This window comes from Micropterus salmoides, unplaced genomic scaffold (genome assembly GCF_014851395.1).
Source record: "Micropterus salmoides isolate LMB-PRFRI ecotype aquatic unplaced genomic scaffold, ASM1485139v1 Ms_hic_scaffold_14, whole genome shotgun sequence".
Classification (NCBI taxonomy): domain Eukaryota; kingdom Metazoa; phylum Chordata; class Actinopteri; order Centrarchiformes; family Centrarchidae; genus Micropterus; species Micropterus salmoides.
In genome coordinates this window covers 33,058,937-33,082,542 of record NW_024040485.1, presented here as the reverse complement: position 1 = coordinate 33,082,542, position 23,606 = coordinate 33,058,937, and the positions used below count along the sequence as shown (strand labels likewise).

Genomic DNA, 23,606 nt, shown 5'->3' with positions numbered 1-23,606 from the left:
TAAATAATAAATCAAATGAATGATGACCAATATCTTCATGTGTATGTGTTTTTAACCGCTACTGTGTGTGTCCTGTCAGTCTGAAGGTTCTCGGCTGCAGAGGGAGATGAAGTCCTACATGTCGTCCATTAAAGGTGAGAAACATCATACATCAAATATGGAAACAGATGTCTTAGTGCTGGTACAAAAAGAGCCTGTTTCATAGAAGGTAAATACACATGAAAAGGTTAAAGGTCAGATGACAACGTCCATCAGTTAACTCTGTTTTTGTTGTGAAGGGATGCAGCAGGCCTCCATCAACCTGACCCAGTCTCTGCATGAAGTCTACGAACCAGACTGGCACGGAAAAGATGACGTCATGGTCATTGGGAAGGTCAGACTCATGAAAACACCCATATGACAAGATGACACCCGAATGCATCACACAGGATGAAACTGTAGTAGAAAAATTAAACTGCAGCGCCTGTAGGTGTGAGATCCCGGTATCCAGGTGTCTGCAGGTCTTCACAGGAAGCTGAACTGAAAACTGTGATTTTCAAACATAAGGTTTTTTATATTCTGCTATGGAAACGAACATTAAAGTTTAAACAGTTATTATTTTCTGTGTTTGTTTGTTCGCACCTACAGTAACGTGTAGCCACATCAGTGTTAATCAGCAGCAAGCAGTCATGATGGTTGTTTTAAACAGCTGTAATGTAATTATATGATTTCTAAATCAAGTTGTTTTTTTCCTGGTGACGTCACATTCAAGAGAGGAGAAAAACTATTAAACAGAATCATTTTATAATTTTTAGGCCCACAGCTTGAAGGGATGAGGTTTGGAGTCACAGCATTGTTGTAAAGTTTTGGCTTGTCAACATGAGATGTGTTTCCTGCAGGACTGTGATGCATTGTGGGAAGACTTCCATAACAAACTGGTGGACTCGACGCTGCTGAACCTGGACGCATACCTGCAACAGTTTCCAGACCTCAAAGTAACAAACTGTTTGTTTTTCAATTCAAAAGTGTTTTACAGGGTTGATGTAGAAACTAAGAATTTTGTGATGTTTCAGACTCGTGTTGCCAAAAGAAGTCGGAAACTCATCGATTACGACAGCGCTCGACATCATGTCGAAACCCTGCAGATGTCAGGGATGAAGAATGACCGCAAAATGATGAAGGTGAGTCCACACGTCTGTAATTAAACATGATGTAGGTTAGAAAATTAAAAAGGTAAAGGTGCGGATGTTAAATACCACCTGTTCAGGTGTTTGATCTGTTCGGGTGTTATATTTGATCTGTTCAGGTGTTTGTTCTGTTCGGGTGTTTGTTCAGTTCAGGTCTTTGATCTGTTCCGGTGTTTGTGTGTTCGCACAACAGTAACGTGTAGCCATGTCAGTGTTAATCAGCAGCATGCAGTCATGATAGTTGTTTTAAACAGCTGTAATTAAATTAGCTGTAATTAAATTAGCTGTAATTAAATGTTCTATTGGATCTGTTCAGGTGTTTGATCTGTTCAGGTGTTTGATATGTGCAGGTGTTTGATCTGTTCAGGTGTTTGTTCTGTTCAGGTCATTGATCTGTTCCGATGTTTGTTCTGTTCAGGTCATTGATCTGTTCCGGTGTTTGTGTGTTCGCACCAACAGTAACGTGTAGCCATGTCAGTGTTAATCAGCAGCACGCAGTCATGATGGTTGTTTTAAACTGCTGTAATTAAATTAGCTGTAATTAAATGTTCTATTGGATCTGTTCAGGTGTTTGTTCTGTGTGGGTGCTTGTTCTGTTCAGGTCATTGATCTGTTCCGGTGTTTGTTCTGTTCAGGTCATTGATCTGTTCAGGTGTTTGTTCTGTTCAGGTCATTGATCTGTTCCGGTGTTTGTGTGTTCGGGTGTTTGATCTGTTCCGGTGTTTGTTCTGTTCAGGTCTTTGATCTGTTCCGGTGTTTGTGTGTCCTCACAACAGTAATGTGTAGCCATGTCAGTGTTAATCAGTAGCGCGCAATCATGATGTTTTAAACAGCTGTAATTAAATTAGCTGTAATTAAATGTTCTATTGGATCTGTTCAGCTCTTTGATCTGTTCAGGTCTTTGATCTGTTCAGGTGTTCTATTGGATCTGTTCGGGTGTTTGTTCTGTTCAGGTCTTTGATCTGTTCAGGTGTTCTATTGGATCTGTTCAGGTCTTTGATCTGTTCATGTGTTTGATCTGTTCAGGTGTTTGATATGTGCAGGTGTTTGATCTGTTCAGGTGTTTGTTCTGTTCAGGTCATTGATCTGTTCCGATGTTTGTTCTGTTCAGGTCATTGATCTGTTCCGGTGTTTGTGTGTTCGCACCAACAGTAACGTGTAGCCATGTCAGTGTTAATCAGCAGCACGCAGTCATGATGGTTGTTTTAAACTGCTGTAATTAAATTAGCTGTAATTAAATGTTCTATTGGATCTGTTCAGGTGTTTGTTCTGTGTGGGTGCTTGTTCTGTTCAGGTCATTGATCTGTTCCGGTGTTTGTTCTGTTCAGGTCATTGATCTGTTCCGGTGTTTGTGTGTTCGGGTGTTTGATCTGTTCCGGTGTTTGTTCTGTTCAGGTCTTTGATCTGTTCCGGTGTTTGTGTGTCCTCACAACAGTAATGTGTAGCCATGTCAGTGTTAATCAGTAGCGTGCAATCATGATGTTTTAAACAGCTGTAATTAAATTAGCTGTAATTAAATGTTCTATTGGATCTGTTCAGCTCTTTGATCTGTTCAGGTCTTTGATCTGTTCAGGTGTTCTATTGGATCTGTTCGGGTGTTTGTTCTGTTCAGGTCTTTGATCTGTTCAGGTGTTCTATTGGATCTGTTCAGGTCTTTGATCTGTTCATGTGTTTGATCTGTTCAGGTGTTTGATATGTGCAGGTGTTTGATCTGTTCAGGTGTTTGTTCTGTTCAGGTCATTGATCTGTTCCGGTGTTTGTTCTGTTCAGGTCATTGATCTGTTCTGGTATTTGTGTGTTCGCACCAACAGTAACGTGTAGCCATGTCAGTGTTAATCAGCAGCACGCAGTCATGATGGTTGTTTTAAACTGCTGTAATTAAATTAGCTGTAATTAAATGTTCTATTGGATCTGTTCAGGTGTTTGTTCTGTGTGGGTGCTTGTTCTGTTCAGGTCTTTGATCTGTTCCGGTGTTTGTTCTGTTCAGGTCATTGATCTATTCAGGTGTATGTTCTGTTCAGGTCATTGATCTGTTCCGGTGTTTGTGTGTTCGGGTGTTTGATCTGTTCCGGTGTTTGTTCTGTTCAGGTCTTTGATCTGTTCCGGTGTTTGTGTGTCCTCACAACAGTAATGTGTAGCCATGTCAGTGTTAATCAGTAGCGCGCAATCATGATGTTTTAAACAGCTGTAATTAAATTAGCTGTAATTAAATGTTCTATTGGATCTGTTCAGCTCTTTGATCTGTTCAGGTCTTTGATCTGTTCAGGTGTTCTATTGGATCTGTTCGGGTGTTTGTTCTGTTCAGGTCTTTGATCTGTTCAGGTGTTCTATTGGATCTGTTCAGGTCTTTGATCTGTTCATGTGTTTGATCTGTTCAGGTGTTTGATATGTGCAGGTGTTTGATCTGTTCAGGTGTTTGTTCTGTTCAGGTCATTGATCTGTTCCGATGTTTGTTCTGTTCAGGTCATTGATCTGTTCCGGTGTTTGTGTGTTCGCACCAACAGTAACGTGTAGCCATGTCAGTGTTAATCAGCAGCACGCAGTCATGATGGTTGTTTTAAACTGCTGTAATTAAATTAGCTGTAATTAAATGTTCTATTGGATCTGTTCAGGTGTTTGTTCTGTGTGGGTGCTTGTTCTGTTCAGGTCATTGATCTGTTCGGGTGTTTGATCTGTTCAGGTGATTGATCTGTTCGGGTGTTTGTTCTGTTCAGGTCATTGATCTGTTCAGGTGATTGTTCTGTTCAGGTCATTGATCTGTTCTGGTGTTTGTGTGTTTGTGTGTTTGTGTGTTTGATCTGTTCAGGTCATTGATCTGTTCCGGTGTTTGTTCTGTTCAGCTCTTTGATCTGTTCCGGTGTTTGTTCTGTTCAGTTCATTGATCTGTTCGGGTGTTTGATCTGTTCAGGTGTTTTAATTGTTCAGGTGTTTGATCTGTTCAGATGTTATGTTGGATCTGTTCAGGTGTTTGATCCTTTCAGGTGTTCTATTTAATATGTTCAAATTTTTGATTTGTGCAGGTGTTTGATCTTTTCAAGTGTCATATTGGATCTGTTCAGGAGTTTGATCTGTTCAGGTGTTCTATTGGATCTGTTCAGGTGTTTGATCCTTTCAGGTGTTCTATTTAATATGTTCAGGTGTTTGATTTGTGCAGGCGTCATATTGGATCTGTTCAGGTGTTTGATCTGTTCAGATGTTATGTTGGATCTGTTCGGGTGTTTGATCTGTTCAGGTGTTTTAGGAAGTTAATTTCGTTAACAGACTTTTTTTGCAGGCTGAAGAAGAGTTAAAAAAGGCCCAGAAAGTCTTTGATGAGCTGAACGTTGGTCTTCAGGATGAACTGCCGACTCTCTGGGACAGGTGGGTCAAACACCTCTCTGATGGCATCATCTTACGCCGTGTTGCTGTTGAACAGAAAGTGATTACTGAACACAGTTTCTTTGTTTTAAAGATTTTTTTGGCCATTGTGCTTTTATGTAGTCCATGTAAAGAAAGGAAACACGAGAGAGAGAGAGGAGTCATGACATTCAACAAAGGTTCCTCTCTCACAGTCCATTTGGCTACCACAGTGCTTTATTAAATAAGCTTCCAGTGTGCAGTGAACTGTGGCCCAGAAGATACTGCAGTTCATATGTTGTCATATTGTATCACTATTCATTAAACCCAGCTACCTCCTCCTCCTCTGATGTCTGAGAAGGTTCTCAGTTATCCAGGTCAGAGTTATCCAAAGAAGGTTGAAGTCCAGGGCAGCTGGACTTGGTTGCAGATACTAGAAGACAGAAGCATTGCTGGTACAGATATGTGGACGACACTTAAATTAAAACCCAGCCTTCCCAGAACACATCAACTCTGTGGACAGAAACACCGAGTTCACACGAGAAGACGTCCACAACAACAGTTTGGCCTTCCTGGACTGCGCTGTACACATTGAAGAGGACAGGAGCCTGCAAACTGGGGTTTACAGAAAACCCCCACACACAGACCAATACCTACTGTTCGATTCCCACCATCCACTGGAGCACAAGCTAGGAATCATCAGAACCCAGCAACACAGACCACATACCAACAAGCGCCCAAGCCAGAGAGAAGGAACAGAACCACCTGAAGGGGGCACTCACAGCCTGTGGAGACCCTAAACGGACCTTTGTGAAAACAGCCAGATCCAGGAAGAAGAGCAAAACTACAGGGGACGAGGAGAAGAAGGTAAAACGCAACAACATTGTGATTCCATACCTGTCTGGAGTATCAGAGAAACAAACACAACATCCCTGTGTTTTTTAAACCTGGTACACCCCAAAGACCGCACACCCAAACACAAGAAAAGCAATCTAGTGTATGCGGTCCAATGCAGTGAGGAATGCACAGACCTGTATATTGGGGAGACTAAACAACCACGACACAAATGCATGGCTCAACACAGAAGGGCCAACTCCTCAGGTCAAGACTCTGCAGTCTACTTACATCTGAAGGACAGAGAACACTCGTTTGAGGACCAGCAGGTGCACATTTTAGACAGAGAAGATGGATGGTTTGAAAGAGGTGTCAAGGAAGCCATCTACACCAGGGTGGAGAAGCCGTCATTGAACAGGGGAGGGGGTCTACGCCACCACTTATCCCCCACTTACAATGCTGTCCTTTCATCACTTCCCAGGAAACTCAACAAACGTAACCTATTGCCCTCAGGTGAAGATGCCAACGATGGTCGTTGGGTCTTGGCCTTGGGTGGCTCAATCATGATGACTGCCGTTACCACAGCCAGGAACACTAACAAACCAGCGGTATTGACGATCCTGGCTAACGACCCCACTGAGGTTAAACAGCTGAGTTTCCCTACCAGTCAGTCAGAACTGAAGAAGTCCCTCTGATGAGGGATGAAATGTCTTCTAGTATCTTCAACCAAGTCCAGCTGCCCTGGACTTTAACCTTCCTTGGACTCCTCCTCCTCTTCCTCTGATGAATTCAGTCTTTAAATGAAGCTTGAAGGAACTGATTCAGTTCTTTGTGTTGTCATGCTGAGCAGTACCAGTGTCGTCCTCTTTGTGTTTGATGCCTTCAGGCTGCACTTTGCTGTAAAGCTGAATTATTCTCATATTTCAAACAGAAACTCGACTGTGATCACAATATGTGGATGCTTCCAACAGTTTTCACTGACGATAAAGCCGAGTCAGCTTCTAGTCACACTGATGGTACAACATTTCGTCAAAAGCCAAAGATCTTTGATTGGCTTAGCTAGTAAAAACGTGCCCCTAAACAGAACCTACAGAAGGTGTTGCCTCTAGATATTTGTTCTGGTTCCCTTTTCTCTCAATATTTACTTGTCCTGAGATGTTTATGAGCTGACTGACTTTCCACTGACAAACTTTCCACCACCGCTTCTTCTGTATTCTGCTGACAAGTTTCTTAAACAATGTGTTAATCATGACTAGCAGTCACAACTCTAACGTTTCTCTCTCTGCTCTACAGCCGGGTTGGCTTCTACATCAGCACCTATAAGAGTGTGACACATCTGGAGGCCAAATTCCACCGCGAGATCTCTCTGGTGAGGGGCGGGGGGCGGGGGTCAGTAAACCAATGAATGGTTTTGGAGCTGCTTTGAATGCTGAATAATCCAGTGTAGCCATGTCCAGAACATTCAGACATACAGATGGAGTTTAGTTTGAACCATCACTGACATCAGATAGCAAGCAACCAATAGGGTTAGGGCACTCTGTAACATCGCGTTACCTGGGCAGAGGTGTTTCTGTGGAGATCACGTTCCACAAAGAGATGAAATGAGTGATTTTTCTAACCCTCTAGGTATGTAGGCAGCTGTACGAAGTGATGACCAAACTGGCCGAGCAGCACTCTGACAAAATGTTCACCATCCAGGGAGCACCAAGGTCAGTACCATTTTCACTGTGGCGGCCTGAAATACGTCCAGAAAACTCAGGAGTTCACCAGTCAGAGCTGATGGGTGAAAGCAGCAATGTGTGCATGAAACATTTGTGTTTGCCAACCTGTGTTGTTTTTTGTTGTCACACAGGGACCAGGTTTAGTGGTTTTATTGTATGTAATGTAGTCCAGTTGGATTTACTGTTGAGGACTCAGTTAGGTTTCTATCCTGTTTCCATGTCTGTTGGACATTTAAAAAATCCTTTCCCTGTTCATGTGTTTCTTAAGATAAAACTGCAGAGCAGGAACAGTTAGTCCACTTATCAAGTTAGAACACCTGCGATCCAGGTGCTTGTTTGTAACATCTGACAGAAGACTCTGACATCATGTGATCATTGTGGTTTCTATATCGTTCCTCAGTGATTCAGGGCCCTTGCGACTCGCTAGAACCCCGTCACCACCAGAAGACGAGAGTCCACCTGAGAGTCCAGACAACAGCTCCAATCACATGCTCCGGCCCGTCTCACCTGGACCACCACGGCCCAAATCCCCTATACAGGTAGATCGGAAATTGGTCCAGATCCAAAATAGTTAGATCTAATCCCGCATCATTTTAGAACCAAAACAGAGGTAGCTGTAATGAGAACTTGATCCTAATATCTATCAGAGGTAGATGTGATTCTAACTGGATCCAGGTCCTCATCACAGGTAGATGTTAGATGTCATTGGTCTGGACAAAATGAATTATGTAGTTTATATAAATCAACTTGAGAAGATGACAAAAGTCAACATGATATCATATGAGAGTATTATAGTAATTAACAGACAACATAATAGTGATGGATAGATATAACAGTGGAATGACTTTAGTGCCAGCAGACAGTGTTTCTATATGTTTTACTGTGTGTTTGTTCGGTCTGAACTTCACAGTAACTTTCTGTGACTGTTTTTCTTTGCTGCACACTTTTGTCTGTTACTTGGTGAGTGAACATGTAACACCAGTGTTTCTCTTGTGTCCGTGTTGCTGTGCTGTACATGGTGAGTGAATATATAACGAATCCAGTGTTGTTATATGAAGTAGAGCTGATACCTGAAAGTGGAACATCGCCTTGTGTCTACTGACTGCCCTGGCCATGAGATCTGACTTTCAGTGTTAGCTTTTGATACCATTTACATGTTTGTCATAAATATTTTTACAAATATGTGACATATGGGTGTGCAGTCGCAGGACAATGTATGTGAACCCTTTGGAATCACCTGGATTTCTGCCCAACAACAAACAAAAACAGTCTGCTTAAAGTAACACCACACAAACATTTATATGTTTTCATGTTTTTATTGAACACACCATGTAAACATTCACACTGCAGGCTGGAAAAAGGATGGGAACCCTTGGATTTAATATCTGGTTGATCCCCTTTGGCAGCAATATTCTTGGGATGTGAGGTGTGAATCGCTCTCTTGAGATCTTGCCACAGCATCTCTGTCGGGTTGAGGTCTGGACTCCACTCCAGGAGGTGTACTTTCTTCTGCTGAAGCCGTTCTGTTGTTGATTTACTTCTGTGCTTTGGGTCATTGTCCTGTTGCATCACCCATCTTCTGCTGAGCTTCGTTTGGCGGACAGATGGCCTTATATTCTCCTGCTAAATGTCTTGATAAACTTTGGGATTCATTTTTCAGTTGATGATAGCCTTCCAGGCCATGAGGCAGCGATGCAGGCCCAAACCATGATGCCCCCTCCACCTGTGCTGTGGAACATCCAGGTGCTCTTTTGTAAACTTCAGATGTGCGGCAATGTTTTTTTTTGGACAGCAGTGGCTTTCTCTGTGTTGTCTTACCATGAACTCCATTGTTGTCCAGTGAGCAGTTCATCATAGAGTTGTCAACAGACATGTTAGGATTTTAGAGATACTTCTGTAACCCTTTCCAGTTTCATCCAATCCAGCAATTCTTCATCTGAGGTCTTCTGAGAGCTCTTTTGGTCGAGGCATGGTTTACATCAGGCAATGCTTTATGAGAACAGCAACATTTTAATTGGCGTGTGTTTTTTATAGGGCAGGGCAGGTCTAACCAACACTTCCACTCTGGTCTCATTGATTGGACTCCAGGTTGGCTGACTCCTGACTCCAGTTAGCTTTTGGAGAAGTCATTAGCCTGGGGGTTCCCATCCTTTTTCCAGCCTGCACTGTGAATGGTGTGTTCAATAAAAATATTCAATTCCATTCAGTTTTATTTATATAGCGCCAAATCACAACAACAGTTATCTCACAGCGCTTTTCATAAAGAGCAGATCTAGACCGTACTCTGTGATGCTATTTACAGAAGCCCAACAGTTCCCACCAAGAACAAACATGAAAACATATAATTGTTTGTGTGGTGTTAGTTTAAGCAGACTGTGTTTGTCTGTTGTTGGGACTTTGATGAAGATCAGATCACATTTTATGACCAATTTATGCAGAAATCCAGGTGATTCCAAAGGGTTCACACTCATTGTCCTGCGACTGTATGTGTAAAGTGTGTGTGTGTGTGTGTGTGTGTGTGTGTGTCATACAGTGTGTTTTTCGAATACTGATTCCCAGACTTTCCTGTAACAGTCTCATTAGTTAGCTAAAGGTTGAACTGTCGCAGATCACAGCTTGTTGACAGACAAACTCTAGTGAATTTACACTGTATAAATGATCGTAGTTAACATTGTCAATCAGCAAACTAAAATCCCTGCATGTTTGAGTGTGGTTGATGGACTCTGTTGTCCCATGATGCAACACTGCAGCAGAAACAGTGAACCTGCTCACAGCTGGACAATATGTGGGTAGGGGTGAAATGGCTCTGCAAAATCTCAACAAGTAAAAGAAATCAATCCCTCTGTGAAGATTGAGTCTAAATCTCTGCACTGGAGTGATTTATGCTTGAAAAGATATAGATACACCTTTTAAGAAAGTTTTAAAATTTCCATTTGGCAGCAGTTTTCCAGTCTTGCAGTAAGACAGACACATTTAACTATTTCCTGTCAGTTAAAGTGAACTTTCAGCATTAAGGTGCTTTCAGACAGCAAGGTGGCGCTGACCTCAGGCCACATCGTTGTTCTGTCCTTTATATCAGGTGCAACATTGTCGCCAAACCTGTACAGCACAAGCTGCTACTATTCACCAAATATGACTTAATCACGCAGATTAACGCTTCAATGCATAGATGTCTTTTCAAACAGTCCCACTGACCTCGGGTCTTTAGCGACTGGGCACACAAACAAACACAACATATTTTATAGATGTAAGGAATCCATACATACAAACTATATTGCCAAAGGTTTCGGGTCGCCTGCGTTTACATGCACATGAAGGTTAATGACATCCCATTCCTGATCTGTAGGGTTTAATATGGAGTTGGCCAGTACTATACCAGTTTCAAGTCTTCTGGGAAAGCTGTCCACAAGTTTCAGGAGTGTGTTCATGGGAATTTTCTTCTTCTAGAAGCACATTTGTGAGGTCAGGCGCAGATGTTGGACGAGAAGACCTGGCTCATAGTCTCTGCTCTAATTCATCCCAAAGGTGTTCTGTCGGGTTGGGGTCTGGACTCTGTCAAGTTCTCCACACCAAACTGGCTCATCCAGGTCTTTATGGACCTCCTTTGTGCACTGGTGCGCAGTCATGTTGGAACAGGAAGGGGCTGTCCCCAAACTGTTTCCACAATGCTGGAAGCCTGAAACTGTCCTAAATGTCTTGTCTGCTTAAGCATCTCAACAGTTCCTTTTACTTTCACTTGGCACAATGCAGTCAGGCGAGTACCGTTCTCCTGGCAACCGCCAAACCCAGACTCGTCCATCGGATTGCCAGACAGAGAAGCGTGATTGGTCGCTCCAGAGAACACACCTCCTCTGCTCTGGTGTTCAGTGGCGGCGTGCTTTACACCGCTGCGTCCGACGCTTTGCATTGCACTTAGTGATGTCAGGCTTGGATGCAGCTGCTCAGACGTGGAAACCCGCTCCATGAAGCTCTCTACGCACTGTTCCTGAGCTAATCCGAAGGCCACACGGCGTTTGGAGGTCTGTAGCTGCAGAAAGTTGGAGACTTCTTTGCGCCTCAGCGTGTGCTGACCCCACTCTGTGATTTTATGTGGCTGACCACTTACTGGCTGAGTTTCTGTTGTTCCCAATCTCACTTTGTTATCCACTAACAGCTGACCGTGGAATATTTAGTAGTGAGGAAATTTTACGAATGGACTTATTGCACAGGTGGCAGCCCATTACGGGACCACACCTGAACTCACTGAGCTTCTGAGAGCGACCCGTTCTTTCACAGATGTTTGTAGAAGCAGTCTGCAGCCGAGGTGCTTGGTTTTATACACCTGTGGCCATGGAGGTGATTGGAACACCTGAAGTCAGTGATTCGGAGGGGTGTCCTAAAACTTCTGGCAATATATTGCATTTATAGAATTCATAAATATTAATTTATATTTCATGCTTCAGCTGTAAGTTGTCATAGACTGAAACGTACCAAACCCAAAGTAGTCAGCACAGCAATCACTAATTGAGTCACTTGCCTGTGGTCATTGTAACATGATGCAACAGATGTGGCATCTCCAGTGTTTTTTGTGGGAGTTCTGTTTCTTGGCATACTAAATAAACCTGTAAACCTGCAGTCATCGCAAGCGGCTGCTGATCAAATCTATATTTTAAGACCCTGACAGTCACAAAGTCAACAGTGTTACCAGTTTAAATAATAATTATGATGATAACAGACCAACTGTGTCATTGTTTCTGTGGCTGCATCTGTACTCTTTCTTTTAAAACATTAAACAATAACTGATTTGCTGTTTGATGAAATCTACTGAGCTGATTTGATAACAGCTCGTCATATTTTGTGGCAGCTTAAAAAGGGACCGCCGGTGCCTCCACCACCAAAGGCCACACCTACCCAGGAGGTGGCAGAGGAGCAGATCATTGACCTGTTTGGAGGAGACTTTTTACCAGCTCCTTCACCATCTCAGGTGCGTGGAGTCCTCACAGGTTTACTGTGTTCAGTAACAGTAACAGAGTGTGTTGTATAAACCTGCCTACCTCTTTTTGGTTTGTGTTCCACAGCCCAACGAACGACCAGGAGAATCTCTTCTCGACCTGGACTTTGATGCTTTTCAGGCAGATGAAAGTGTTTCTCCGATACCACAGGTTCTCTACATTCAGGACCAAACACCTTCACCCTTCACCTGCAGCGGTTTGAACCAGTGTAGCCATGTACACCTGAACATGTGCCAAAGCCACGCCAGCACCAACACACTGGTCTTATTAAAGGAATGAATCAGCGGTGGTAATGAGCAAGAGACCAGTGCCGCCTTTTCACTTTCCCCATGCAGAGTTATCTGCCTGTCGACTATCCAGTCACAGGCTCGCTTTTCTAACCTTTAGACCACCACTGCGCACCTAGCTGGTGTTCTGCAAAAGTTTCTCCAACCAGTCTAGTTGCCCTGATTTAACCCCCCTTGGAGATTCTTTTTTTAACCTTTATTTATTTAGAGAGCTTCACCCTGATCACATTCACACCTGGAAGCTGCCCAGTACAACCGCAGCCTGTTCTGCTGGCCCCTGAGCAGCTCCGCTGGAGCGGTTGGGGTTATGGGCCTTGGCAAAGGCACCTCAGTGGTGGTAAATGAGGGAGGGCAAGCACTGCATGTTTTACGTTTCGCACCCAGATTTTATCCTGCCAGTCGGGGTTGAACGTCCCGGTCACAAGCTCGCTTCTCTAACCTTTGGGCCACCACTGGCCTTGATAGATGTGTGGTCAGAATCAAATCCATTCCAGTTTACCATTCGCTGTTGATCTCATCATGAGCTGTTATTGATACTAATCTGTTATCTGTATACAATGTGTACATTTCCACTAACCACATGTGCTCTGGCCATTTCAGACAGCGGTGCCCTGGGATATGTGGGCGGTGAGTAAAGTCTTCTGTCCTACTTAAAGATGGAATTAACAGCTGGTAACCCTAAACATTTACTTCATCTTCTAAATTTCCACTCAGATTAGCATTGATAGTAAAACGTCACTTATTTAGAGATCAGGGATGAAAAAGTGAAGTAACGTTACAAATGAATACTTTTCTAAAAAATAATAAACAGTTGTCTCTGCAGATATGAACTTTCTTTAAACATCTTTTATCACTTTTTTCAAGGCCAATGCCCAAACAGCTCAGCCTGTAAGTACACACAGTACACAGTTATACACACAGTACACAACATCTGCTATACCCTGATCAATCACTGATGAAGATGAACTGTTCACTGTGTAGTACATCAGTATACTCACATGTTCACTGTGTAGTACATCAGTATACTCACATGTTCACTGTGTAGTACATCAGTATACTCACATGTTCACTGTGTAGTACATCAGTATAATCACATGTTCACTGTGTAGTACATCAGTATACTCACATGTTCACTCTGTAGTACATCAGTATACTCACATGTTCACTCTGTAGTACATCAGTATACTCACATGTTCACTCTGTAGTACATCAGTATACTCACATGTTCACTCTGTAGTACATCAGTAGGTTTGCACTGTTGATTTTCAAAATAATTGTTTTTTCTAGCAAAAATATCCACCAGGTTTTCTAACAGATCTGTATGTAGCTCTGCTGGACATGTTTGTAGTTTTAAATAGCATCTTAATTTACCTAGAGTTCACAGTGAATGGGTCCCACAGTAATGAGAAAATGGAGTGTTGATGGCGCATAGATAAGATGCTTGCCTTTGGTGTGGGAGACCTGGGTTCGATTCTCACTGTGAGATGTCCACCATTGTGTCCCTGAGCAAGACCCCTAGTTGCTCTGGAGGCGTGCGACCTCTGACATGTACAACAGGTGGTACAAATAAATAAATAATTGTAATACTGTACATATGTGTATATCCATACTTGGTTAGATCGGTCTGACTCTGTGCAGCCAGTGTCTGGATTCCTACATTATTCCTGTTTGACTGTATTTTTATGTACTGGCCCTCCAGTCAGACTCAGTAGGGTCTTTAACCCTTCCAATCCCTGCCTTTCTCAAGCAGGCTGCAGACACCGGCTTCGTCGCCGACTGGTCAGCTGACTTTGGTTCATTGTCACCAAACGGAGACGCTGCTCCAGGAGCCGAGGCCCCTGCTGTGGGGGCGGAGGGGGCGCAGGGCGGGATAGAGGGTGGGGCTCAGGGCTGGCCCCAGGCAGACGGCTGGCAGCCAGATGGAGACACAACTACATCTCCTCAGGACAGTGAGGCAGCCCCAGCAGCTGAAGACGAGGTTAGCAGCTGGGACTATCAAACTAACCCCGAGCTTCATCCCTCTGCAGTCAGAGATGATGAAGATGAGACTAGGCAGGCAGATCCAGCAGGGCAGGAGGACCGCAGGAAGTCCACCCCAGGACTTAGATTCACTAATGAGTATGGAGAAGAGATTGAGGACAGCACAGAGGACAGAGGAGACAAGTGGTCAAGGTCTCCGGATGGGTCTGGATCTGAATATGAGACAGCCGAGGAGTGGGGTGACGGAGGTCAGGGGGGCGGCTGGGCAAGTGCCGATGATGAAGACCGTCCCCCAGTGAACGCTTCAGAGGGGTGGAGAGGTGGGAATGACGGTGTAGCAGCAGATTGGTCTCAAACAGTAGAAGGAGTTTTACTAGAGAGCGACGCAGCCGACAGAAAGTGTTCATCTGAAGGAACAGAAGCTGATCTCCTGTCAGCTTACAGTGACGGTTCAGAAGCTGCAGCGGGAGGAGACAGAAGAGTTTCATCTGAAACTCAGGGAGGAGGTGTGCTTGATTCAGATTATTTCACTGGAACACAGGCCGGAGGTGCGTTTGATTCAGATCCTTTTGCTGAAACTCCAGGAAGAGGTGCGTTTGATTCAGATTCTTCAGCTCAAACACAGGGAAGAGGTGCGTTTGATTCAGATCCTTTTGCTGAAACTCAGAGAGGAGGTGCGTTTGATTCAGATCCTCTTGCTGAAACTCAGAGAGGAGATGCGTTTGATTCAGATTCTTCAACTCAAACACAGGGAAGAGGTGCGTTTGATTCAGATCCTTTTGCTGAAACTCAGAGAGGAGGTGCGTTTGATTCAGATCCTTTTGCTGAAACTCCGGGAAGAGGTGCGTTTGATTCAGATCCTTTTGCTGAAACTCAGGGAGGAGGTGCGTTTGATTCAGATCCTTTTGCTGAAACTCAGAGAGGAGGTGCGTTTGATTCAGATCCTTTTGCTGAAACTCCGGGAAGAGGTGCGTTTGATTCAGATCCTTTTGCTGAAACTCAGAGAGGAGGTGCGTCTGATTCAGATCCTTTTGCTGAAACTCAGAGAGGAGGTGCGTTTGATTCAGATCCTTTTGCTGAAACTCAGAGAGGAGGTGCGTCTGATTCAGATCCTTTTGCTGAAACTCAGAGAGGAGGTGCGTCTGATTCAGATCCTTTTGCTGAAACTCAGAGAGGAGGTGCGTTTGATTCAGATCCTTTTGCTGAAACTCAGAGAGGAGGTGCGTCTGATTCAGATCCTTTTGCTGAAACTCAGAGAGGAGGTGCGTTTGATTCAGATCCTTTTGCTGAAACTCAGGGAGGAGGTGCGTTTGATTCAGATCCTTTTGCTGAAACTCAGAGAGGAGGTGCGTTTGATTCAGATCCTTTTGCTGAAACTCAGAGAGGAGGTGCGTTTGATTCAGATCCTTTTGCTGAAACTCAGAGAGGAGGTGCGTTTGATTCAGATTCTTCAGCTCAAACACAGGGAAGAGGTGCATTTGATTCAGACCCTTTTGCTGAGACCTTAGGAGAAGGTGGGGTTGTGGCCACTGGGGATGGAAGAAGCGGGTGGGATACAGACCCTTTTGCCAACAGTTTCCCAGCAGCCTCTTTGGGAACAGACATTTCCTCCTCCATCACCACGTCCTGCCAGGAAGTTAGTGACAGCGGCGGCTTGGACTGTCCTGTCACCCACCCAAATGTCTCTGGAACAGCAGCAGAAGGAATTAAAGATGTAAACGTTCCCAGAATTCACAAAGAACCAGAAAATTCAGACATGTCCGAAGATGAGGCTGCCAACCGGAGATATGGAAAGTTGTACCAAGAGCTAGAAACAGAAAAGGAAGAGGTACTTGTCTTCCTCCCCTCTTCAGTGTGATAGCTTAGTGTAGCGTAGACCAGAAATAAATGAGGATCCCTTTCCTGCCTTCTTCCCTCCCAGACACTCAGAAGCAAACAAGTCCAAGTAGCTGTCCTAAAACCTGGATCCCAGCCTGAGCTCCTCTCCTCCTGCTTGCTTTGTCTTCTTGTTATTGCCATACTTCCATTGTCACCTTTACAACTCTCAGAGACTCGTCATATCTAAAGCCTTCCAATACTAATTTGTATCTTTAATTTAATTTAGGTGGCCGATGCATTTAATGGATTTTCACAGGTAATTTTTTTTAATTAAACATAAATTTTCTTCCATTGTCCAGATGAAACATTGTGATTTGCAGAGATGAAATCAGATGCTCTGAGTACAGTGATTTAGTAGTTATGAATTGTTCAGATCTAATTCAGTCCACGGGGACTTTTGATTTCATCTAGTTAAATGTGTTTTTCATTGTTGCTGAGTCTTCTAGCTATAAGTTCAGATTTCAGATAAGTTTAAAATCCTACCTAAGACTTTTCTATTTCATATTTGAACAGAACAAAAGACAAAGACATGAAAAGCAATTAATTACCGCATCACAATTCTGAAGAGTTAGGAAAGTTTATCAGGATAAACTCCTTCAAATGAACCATCTCTGTCAGAGGTCACTGCAGGGCATTAACTGCATGCATCATCGAACCCCAGAACCCCCTTTCCCAGTAACGTCTCTTCTCTTAATGTGTTGTCTATTAAAGTTCTTTATGTATTCTTCTTCTGAATGCCAAATAATAATCTAGTCTTTCCTGGTCCTGACTGTCATTTCTGACTCTTCTTCTCTATTGTTTACATGTGCACTCTGAAGGATGCGACTGCCCCATCATTTTTTGCTGATTTTGATAAGATGGTGAGTTTGAATTTCAGTACATTATATGCAGTTTCACTGAATGATCTGTATATGACTGAGGGTTTGGCCTACATCCTGGCAGGAAATTAGTGACAGCATTGGCTTTGACTCTTCTGTCGCTCAACAAAACTGCATACGTCTCTTGTGTTTTAATTCTTTCATTTACAGATTCTGTTGAGCAGTTCATTCTTTAATCTGTATGTTTTAAGCATTTGTGTTTTTTTACCTCAAAAATATATTCTGATAAGCTTTCCTCTGATTGTAACAGTAACTATTTAAAGCTGGTATGTATTGAAATGTGAAAATGTCACCTGGCAGCAGATTTGTATGAGAAAATGTGTTGTGTAACGTGTTGGAGGTACTTGACAGACATGAAACCTAGATCAGTGTTTGTGAATGGTCCATTTAGGCAGGTGGAAGCTCTTCTTAAGAATTGCGAGTCTACCCCTAACCCCTAACATTTGAAGGGTTGACCACCATCTTTCTTTGCAAAAGAACAAAGTTAATGCTGAATCAGTCGAGATTCCTGAAGCCTCAGAGACAGAAGCTGCTAAGGAACAAGACAAGCCTACAGCTCCGCCTGTTGGTGAGGAACCTCCAGCTCCACCTGCCGTTGAGACGGAGGAACCTCCAGCTCCCACTGCTGAGGAACCTGCAGCTCCCCCCACTGCTGAAGAACCACCTGCTCCCCCTGCTGCTGAGGAACCACCTGCTCCCCCTGCTGCTGAGGTACCACCTGCTCCCCCCGCTGTGGAGGAACCTCCAGCTCCCACTGCTGAGGAACCTTTAGGTCCCCCCACAGCTGAGGAACCACCTGCTCCCCCCACAGCTGAGGAAGATACAGCAGAAAGTTCTGGCAGCCCAAAGGAGAATCCTGCTGTGAGTGGACATGTTGATCACAGCAACTTACTAATAACACTGCTGCCATCTGTGATCCCCTGATCATCATCACCACCACCACTGTCATCACCATCACCACCACTGTTATCATCATCACCACCACCACTGTCATCATCATCACCACCACCACTGTCATCATCATCACCACCACCACTGTCATCTGTCATCATCATCACCACCACCACTGTCATCATCATCACCACCACCACTGTCATCATCATCACCACCACCACTGTCATCATCACCATCACCACCACTGTCATCATCATCACCACCACCACTGTCATCATCATCACCACCACCACTGTCATCATCATCATCATCACCACCACTGTTATCATCATCATCATCATCATTACTGTTATCATCATCATCATCACCACCACCACTGTCATCATCATCACCACCACCACCACTGTCATCATCATCACCACCACCACTGTCATCATCATCACCACCACCACTGTCATCATCATCATCATCACCACCACTGTTATCATCATCATCATCATCATTACTGTTATCATCATCATCATCACCATCACCACCACTGTCATTATCATCACCACCACCACTGTCATCATCATCACCACCACCACTGTCATCATCATCATCATCACCACCACTGTTATCATCATCATCATCATCATTACTGTTATCATCATCATCATCACCATCACCACCACTGTCATCATCATCACCACCACCACTGTCATCATCATCATCATCACCACCACTGTTATCATCATCATCATCATCATCATCATCATCATTACTGTTATCATCATCATCATCACCATCACCACCACAGTTATCATCATCATCACCACCACCACTGTCATCATCATCACCACCACCACTGTTATTATCATCATCATCATCATCATCACTGTTATCATCATCATCATCATCATCATCATCATCATCATCATCACCACCACCATTACTGTCATCATCATCATCATCATCACCACCACCATTACTGTCATCATCATCATCATCATCACCACCACCATTACTGTCATCATCATCATCATCATCACCACCACCACCATTACTGTCATCATCATCATCATCATTGTTATCAGCATCATCATCATTGTTATCAGCATCATCATCATCATCACCATCACCACCACTGTTATCATCATCATCACCACCACCACTGTCATCATCATCACCACCACCACTGTTATTATCATCATCATCATCATCACTGTTATCATCATCATCATCATCATCACCACCACCACCATTACTGTCATCATCATCATCATCACCACCACTATTATCATCATCATCATCATCATCACTGTTATCATCATCATCATCATCATCATCATCATCACCACCACCACTGTCATCATCATCATCATCATCATCATCATCATCATCATCACCACCACCACTGTCATCATCATCATCATCATCATCATCATCATCATCACCACCACCACTGTCATCATCATCATCACCACCACCACTGTCATCATCATCATCACCACCACCACTGTCATCATCATCATCACCACCACTGTTATCATCATCATCATCATCATCACTGTTATCATCATCATCATCATCACCATCACCACCACTACCACTGTCATCATCATCACCACCACCACTGTTATCATCATCATCATCATCATCACTGTTATCATCATCATCATCATCACCATCACCACCACTGTCATCATCATCACCACCACCACTGTCATCATCATCATCATCACCACCACCACTGTTATCATCATCATCATCATCATTACTGTTATCATCATCATCATCACCATCACCACCACTGTTATCATCATCATCACCACCACCACTGTCATCATCATCACCACCACCACTGTTATCATTACCACCACCACCACCACCACTGTTATCATCATCATCACCACCACCACTGTTATTATCATCATCATCATCATCACTGTCATCATCATCATCATCACCACCACCACCATTACTGTCATCATCATCATCACCACTGTTATCATCATCATCATCACCACCACTGTTATCATCATCATCATCATCATCACTGTTATCATCATCATCATCATCACCATCACCACCACTGTTATCATCATCATCACAACCACTGTTATCATCATCATCATCACCACCACTGTTATCATCATCATCACCACCACTGTTATCATCATCATCATCATCACTGTTATCATCATCATCATCATCACCATCACCACCACTGTTATCATCATCATCACAACCACTGTTATCATCATCATCACCATCACCACCACTGTCATCATCATCACCACCACCACTGTCATCATCATCATCATCACCACCACCACTGTTATCATCATCATCATCATCATTACTGTTATCATCATCATCACCATCACCACCACTGTTATCATCATCATCACCACCACCACTGTCATCATCATCACCACCACCACTGTTATTATCATCATCATCATCATCACTGTTATCATCATCATCACCACCACCACTGTCATCATCATCACCACCACCACTGTTATTATCATCATCATCATCATCACTGTCATCATCATCATCATCACCACCACCACCATTACTGTCATCATCATCATCATCATCACCACTGTTATCATCATCATCATCATCATCACTGTTATCATCATCATCATCACCATCACCACCACTGTTATCATCATCATCACCACCACTGTCATCATCATCATCATCATCATCATCATCATCATCACCACCACTGTTATCATCATCATCATCACCACCACTGTTATCATCATCATCACCACCACTGTTATCATCATCATCACCACCACTGTTATCATCATCATCATCATCATCATCACTGTTATCATCATCATCATCATCACCATCACCACCACTGTTATCATCATCATCACAACCACTGTTATCATCATCATCATCACCACCACTGTTATCATCATCATCACCACCACTGTTATCATCATCATCATCATCATCACTGTTATCATCATCATCATCATCACCATCACCACCACTGTTATCATCATCATCACAACCACTGTTATCATCATCATCATCATCATCATCATCATCATCATCATCATCATCATCACCACCACCACTGTTATCATCATCACCACCACTGTTATCATCATCATCACCACCACTGTTATCATCATCATCATCATCATCACTGTTGTTATCATCATCATCATCATCATCACTGTTATCATCATCATCATCATCACCATCACCACCACTGTTATCATCATCATCATCATCATCATCATCATCATCATCATCATCATCATCATCACCACCACCACTGTTATCATCATCATCACCACCACCACTGTTATCATCATCATCACCACCACCACTGTTATCATCATCATCATCATCACCATCACCACCACTGTTATCATCATCATCACAACCACTGTTATCATCATCATCATCATCATCATCATCATCATCATCATCATCACCACCACCACTGTTATCATCATCATCATCACCACCACCACTGTTATCATCATAGTGTAAAGACAATAATACCCAAAAGACAATAATACAAAAACAATACAAGATAAAAGCTTGAAAACATTCAAAAGACTAAAATACATGTTTAAGATAATATAAAATTAGTAAAATAGAATAAAATAAAAGGGATAAAATAAAGTCAAATAAGATCGGGAAAGGCTCTCCTATAAAAGTATGTTTTAAGAAGGGACTTAAAAGAGTTCACTGACTCAGCCGACCTGATTTCCTCGGGCAGGCTGTTCCAGAGCCTCGGGGCCCTGACAGCAAACGCTCTGTCCCCTTTAGCTTTCAGTTGAGACTCTGGAACAGACAACAGACCTCTGCCCGAGGATCTCAAGGTACGTAAGGTCAGAAGGTCTCAAGGCCAGAAATATAACAAGGCGAGAGGCCATGAAGAGCTTTAAAATTGATCAATAGAATTTTAAAGTCAATTCTAAAACAGCCAGTGTAATGAAGCTAAAATAGGAGTAATGTGGTCATATTTCTTTGTTCTGGTTAAAAGCCTGGCAGCTGAGTTCTGGACAGTCTGGAGTCGATCAATAGATTTTTGGGTTAAACAGGTGAAAAGGCTGTTGCAATAATCCAGGTGTGATGAGATGAAGGCATGTAAAATGGTCTCGGTGTCCTTAAAAGTTAACATAGATCGAATTTTTGCTATATTTCTAAGTTGATAAAAACATGATTGAACAAGCTTTGTGGTGTGCTGCTCGAAATTTAAATTACTATCAAACCAAACACCAATGTTCTTTGCCACAGGCTTAATGAGATTTACTAGGGAACCAACAGATGGCAGTATTTGTTTTGCCATCTGCTGAGACCCGATGACCAGGATTTCTGTTTTGTCTGAGTTCAGCTGTGGAGTTGAGTCTGTGGATCTGATGGGCAAGTATATTTGTGTGTCATCAGCGTAAATATGAAAAGAAATGCCATGTTTATGGATAATATGTCCAAGGGGAAGCAGATACAAGGAAAACAAAATGGGTCTTAAGACCGACCCCTGAGGCACACCATATTTAACTGGACAGAACGAGGAGACATAGTTACACGCAAAACTTCCTATTTGACAGGTAGGATGAAAATCATTCTAGGGCAGTACCAGAGATCCCCACCCAGTGCCTCAGTCTGTCTAACATGATGTTGTGATCAATGGTGTCAAAAGCAGCGCTAAGGTCCAGGAGTACCAGGACTGAGCACATGCCTTCATCAGCAGACATTAAAAGGTCATTGGTGACTTTAAGCAGGGCAGTCTCAGTGCTGTGGTACTTCCTAAAACCAGACTGAAACTTTTCAAATATTTTGTTATTTTCCAGTACAGTGAGCAGCTGTTTGCACACAATTCTTTTTAAAATCTTTGCAATAACAGGCAGTTTTGAAATTGGTCTAAAATTTTGTGGGAGGGAGGGATCTAAACCAGGTTTCTTTAAAAGTGGGTTCACGCAAGCCGTTTTAAAATAATCAGGGACACAACCAGTAGATAGGGAGCTGTTGAAAACAGAGATCAGATGGGGCCCAACAGAATCTATTACTTTCAGTAAAAACTTTGTAGGTATTACATCAAGTGGGCTAGAGGACACTCTCATTTCACAGTTATCATCATCACCACCACTGTTATCATCATCATCATCATCACTGTTATCATCATCATCATCATCATCACTGTTATCATCATCATCATCATCATCACTGTTATCATCATCATCATCATCATCATCACTGTTATCATCATCATCACCACCACCACTGTTATCATCATCATCATCATCATCACTGTTATCATCATCATCATCACCACCACCACTGTTATCATCATCATCATCACTGTTATCATCATCATCACTGTTATCATCATCATCATCATCATCATCATCACTGTTATCATCATCATCATCATCATCATCACCACCACCACTGTTATCATCATCATCACTGTTATCATCATCATCATCATCATCATCATCATCATCATCACTGTTATCATCATCATCATCATCATCACTGTTATCATCATCATCATCATCATCACTGTTATCATCATCATCATCATCACTGTTATCATCATCACCACCACCACTGTTATCATCATCATCATCATCATCATCACTGTTATCATCATCATCATCACCACCACCAC

The 23,606-nt window shown here is 43.0% G+C and overlaps 1 protein-coding gene across 5 annotated transcripts in view; it reads left to right on the top strand.

The window, feature by feature from the left end:
• The window catches only part of amph (amphiphysin), a 38,308-nt gene that overhangs the window by 6,997 nt on the left and 7,705 nt on the right, over positions 1-23,606 (top strand). Inside the window, exons 3-18 of one of the 5 annotated variants that reach the window (XM_038719102.1) lie at positions 80-134; positions 279-373; positions 879-974; positions 1,053-1,160; positions 4,441-4,526; positions 6,630-6,705; positions 6,963-7,045; positions 7,458-7,596; positions 11,910-12,020; positions 12,115-12,198; positions 12,936-12,962; positions 13,200-13,223; positions 14,083-14,313; positions 16,420-16,449; positions 17,012-17,053; positions 17,549-17,932. In XM_038719102.1, coding sequence (XP_038575030.1) covers positions 80-134; positions 279-373; positions 879-974; positions 1,053-1,160; positions 4,441-4,526; positions 6,630-6,705; positions 6,963-7,045; positions 7,458-7,596; positions 11,910-12,020; positions 12,115-12,198; positions 12,936-12,962; positions 13,200-13,223; positions 14,083-14,313; positions 16,420-16,449; positions 17,012-17,053; positions 17,549-17,932 — 1,671 coding nt within the window. Of the gene's footprint in view, positions 1-79; positions 135-278; positions 374-878; positions 975-1,052; positions 1,161-4,440; positions 4,527-6,629; positions 6,706-6,962; positions 7,046-7,457; positions 7,597-11,900; positions 12,021-12,114; positions 12,199-12,935; positions 12,963-13,199; positions 13,224-14,082; positions 14,314-16,419; positions 16,450-17,011; positions 17,054-17,548; positions 17,933-23,606 lie in introns of all 5 variants that reach the window. The other 4 variants (XM_038719099.1, XM_038719100.1, XM_038719103.1 and 1 more) reach the window with 4 other exon arrangements.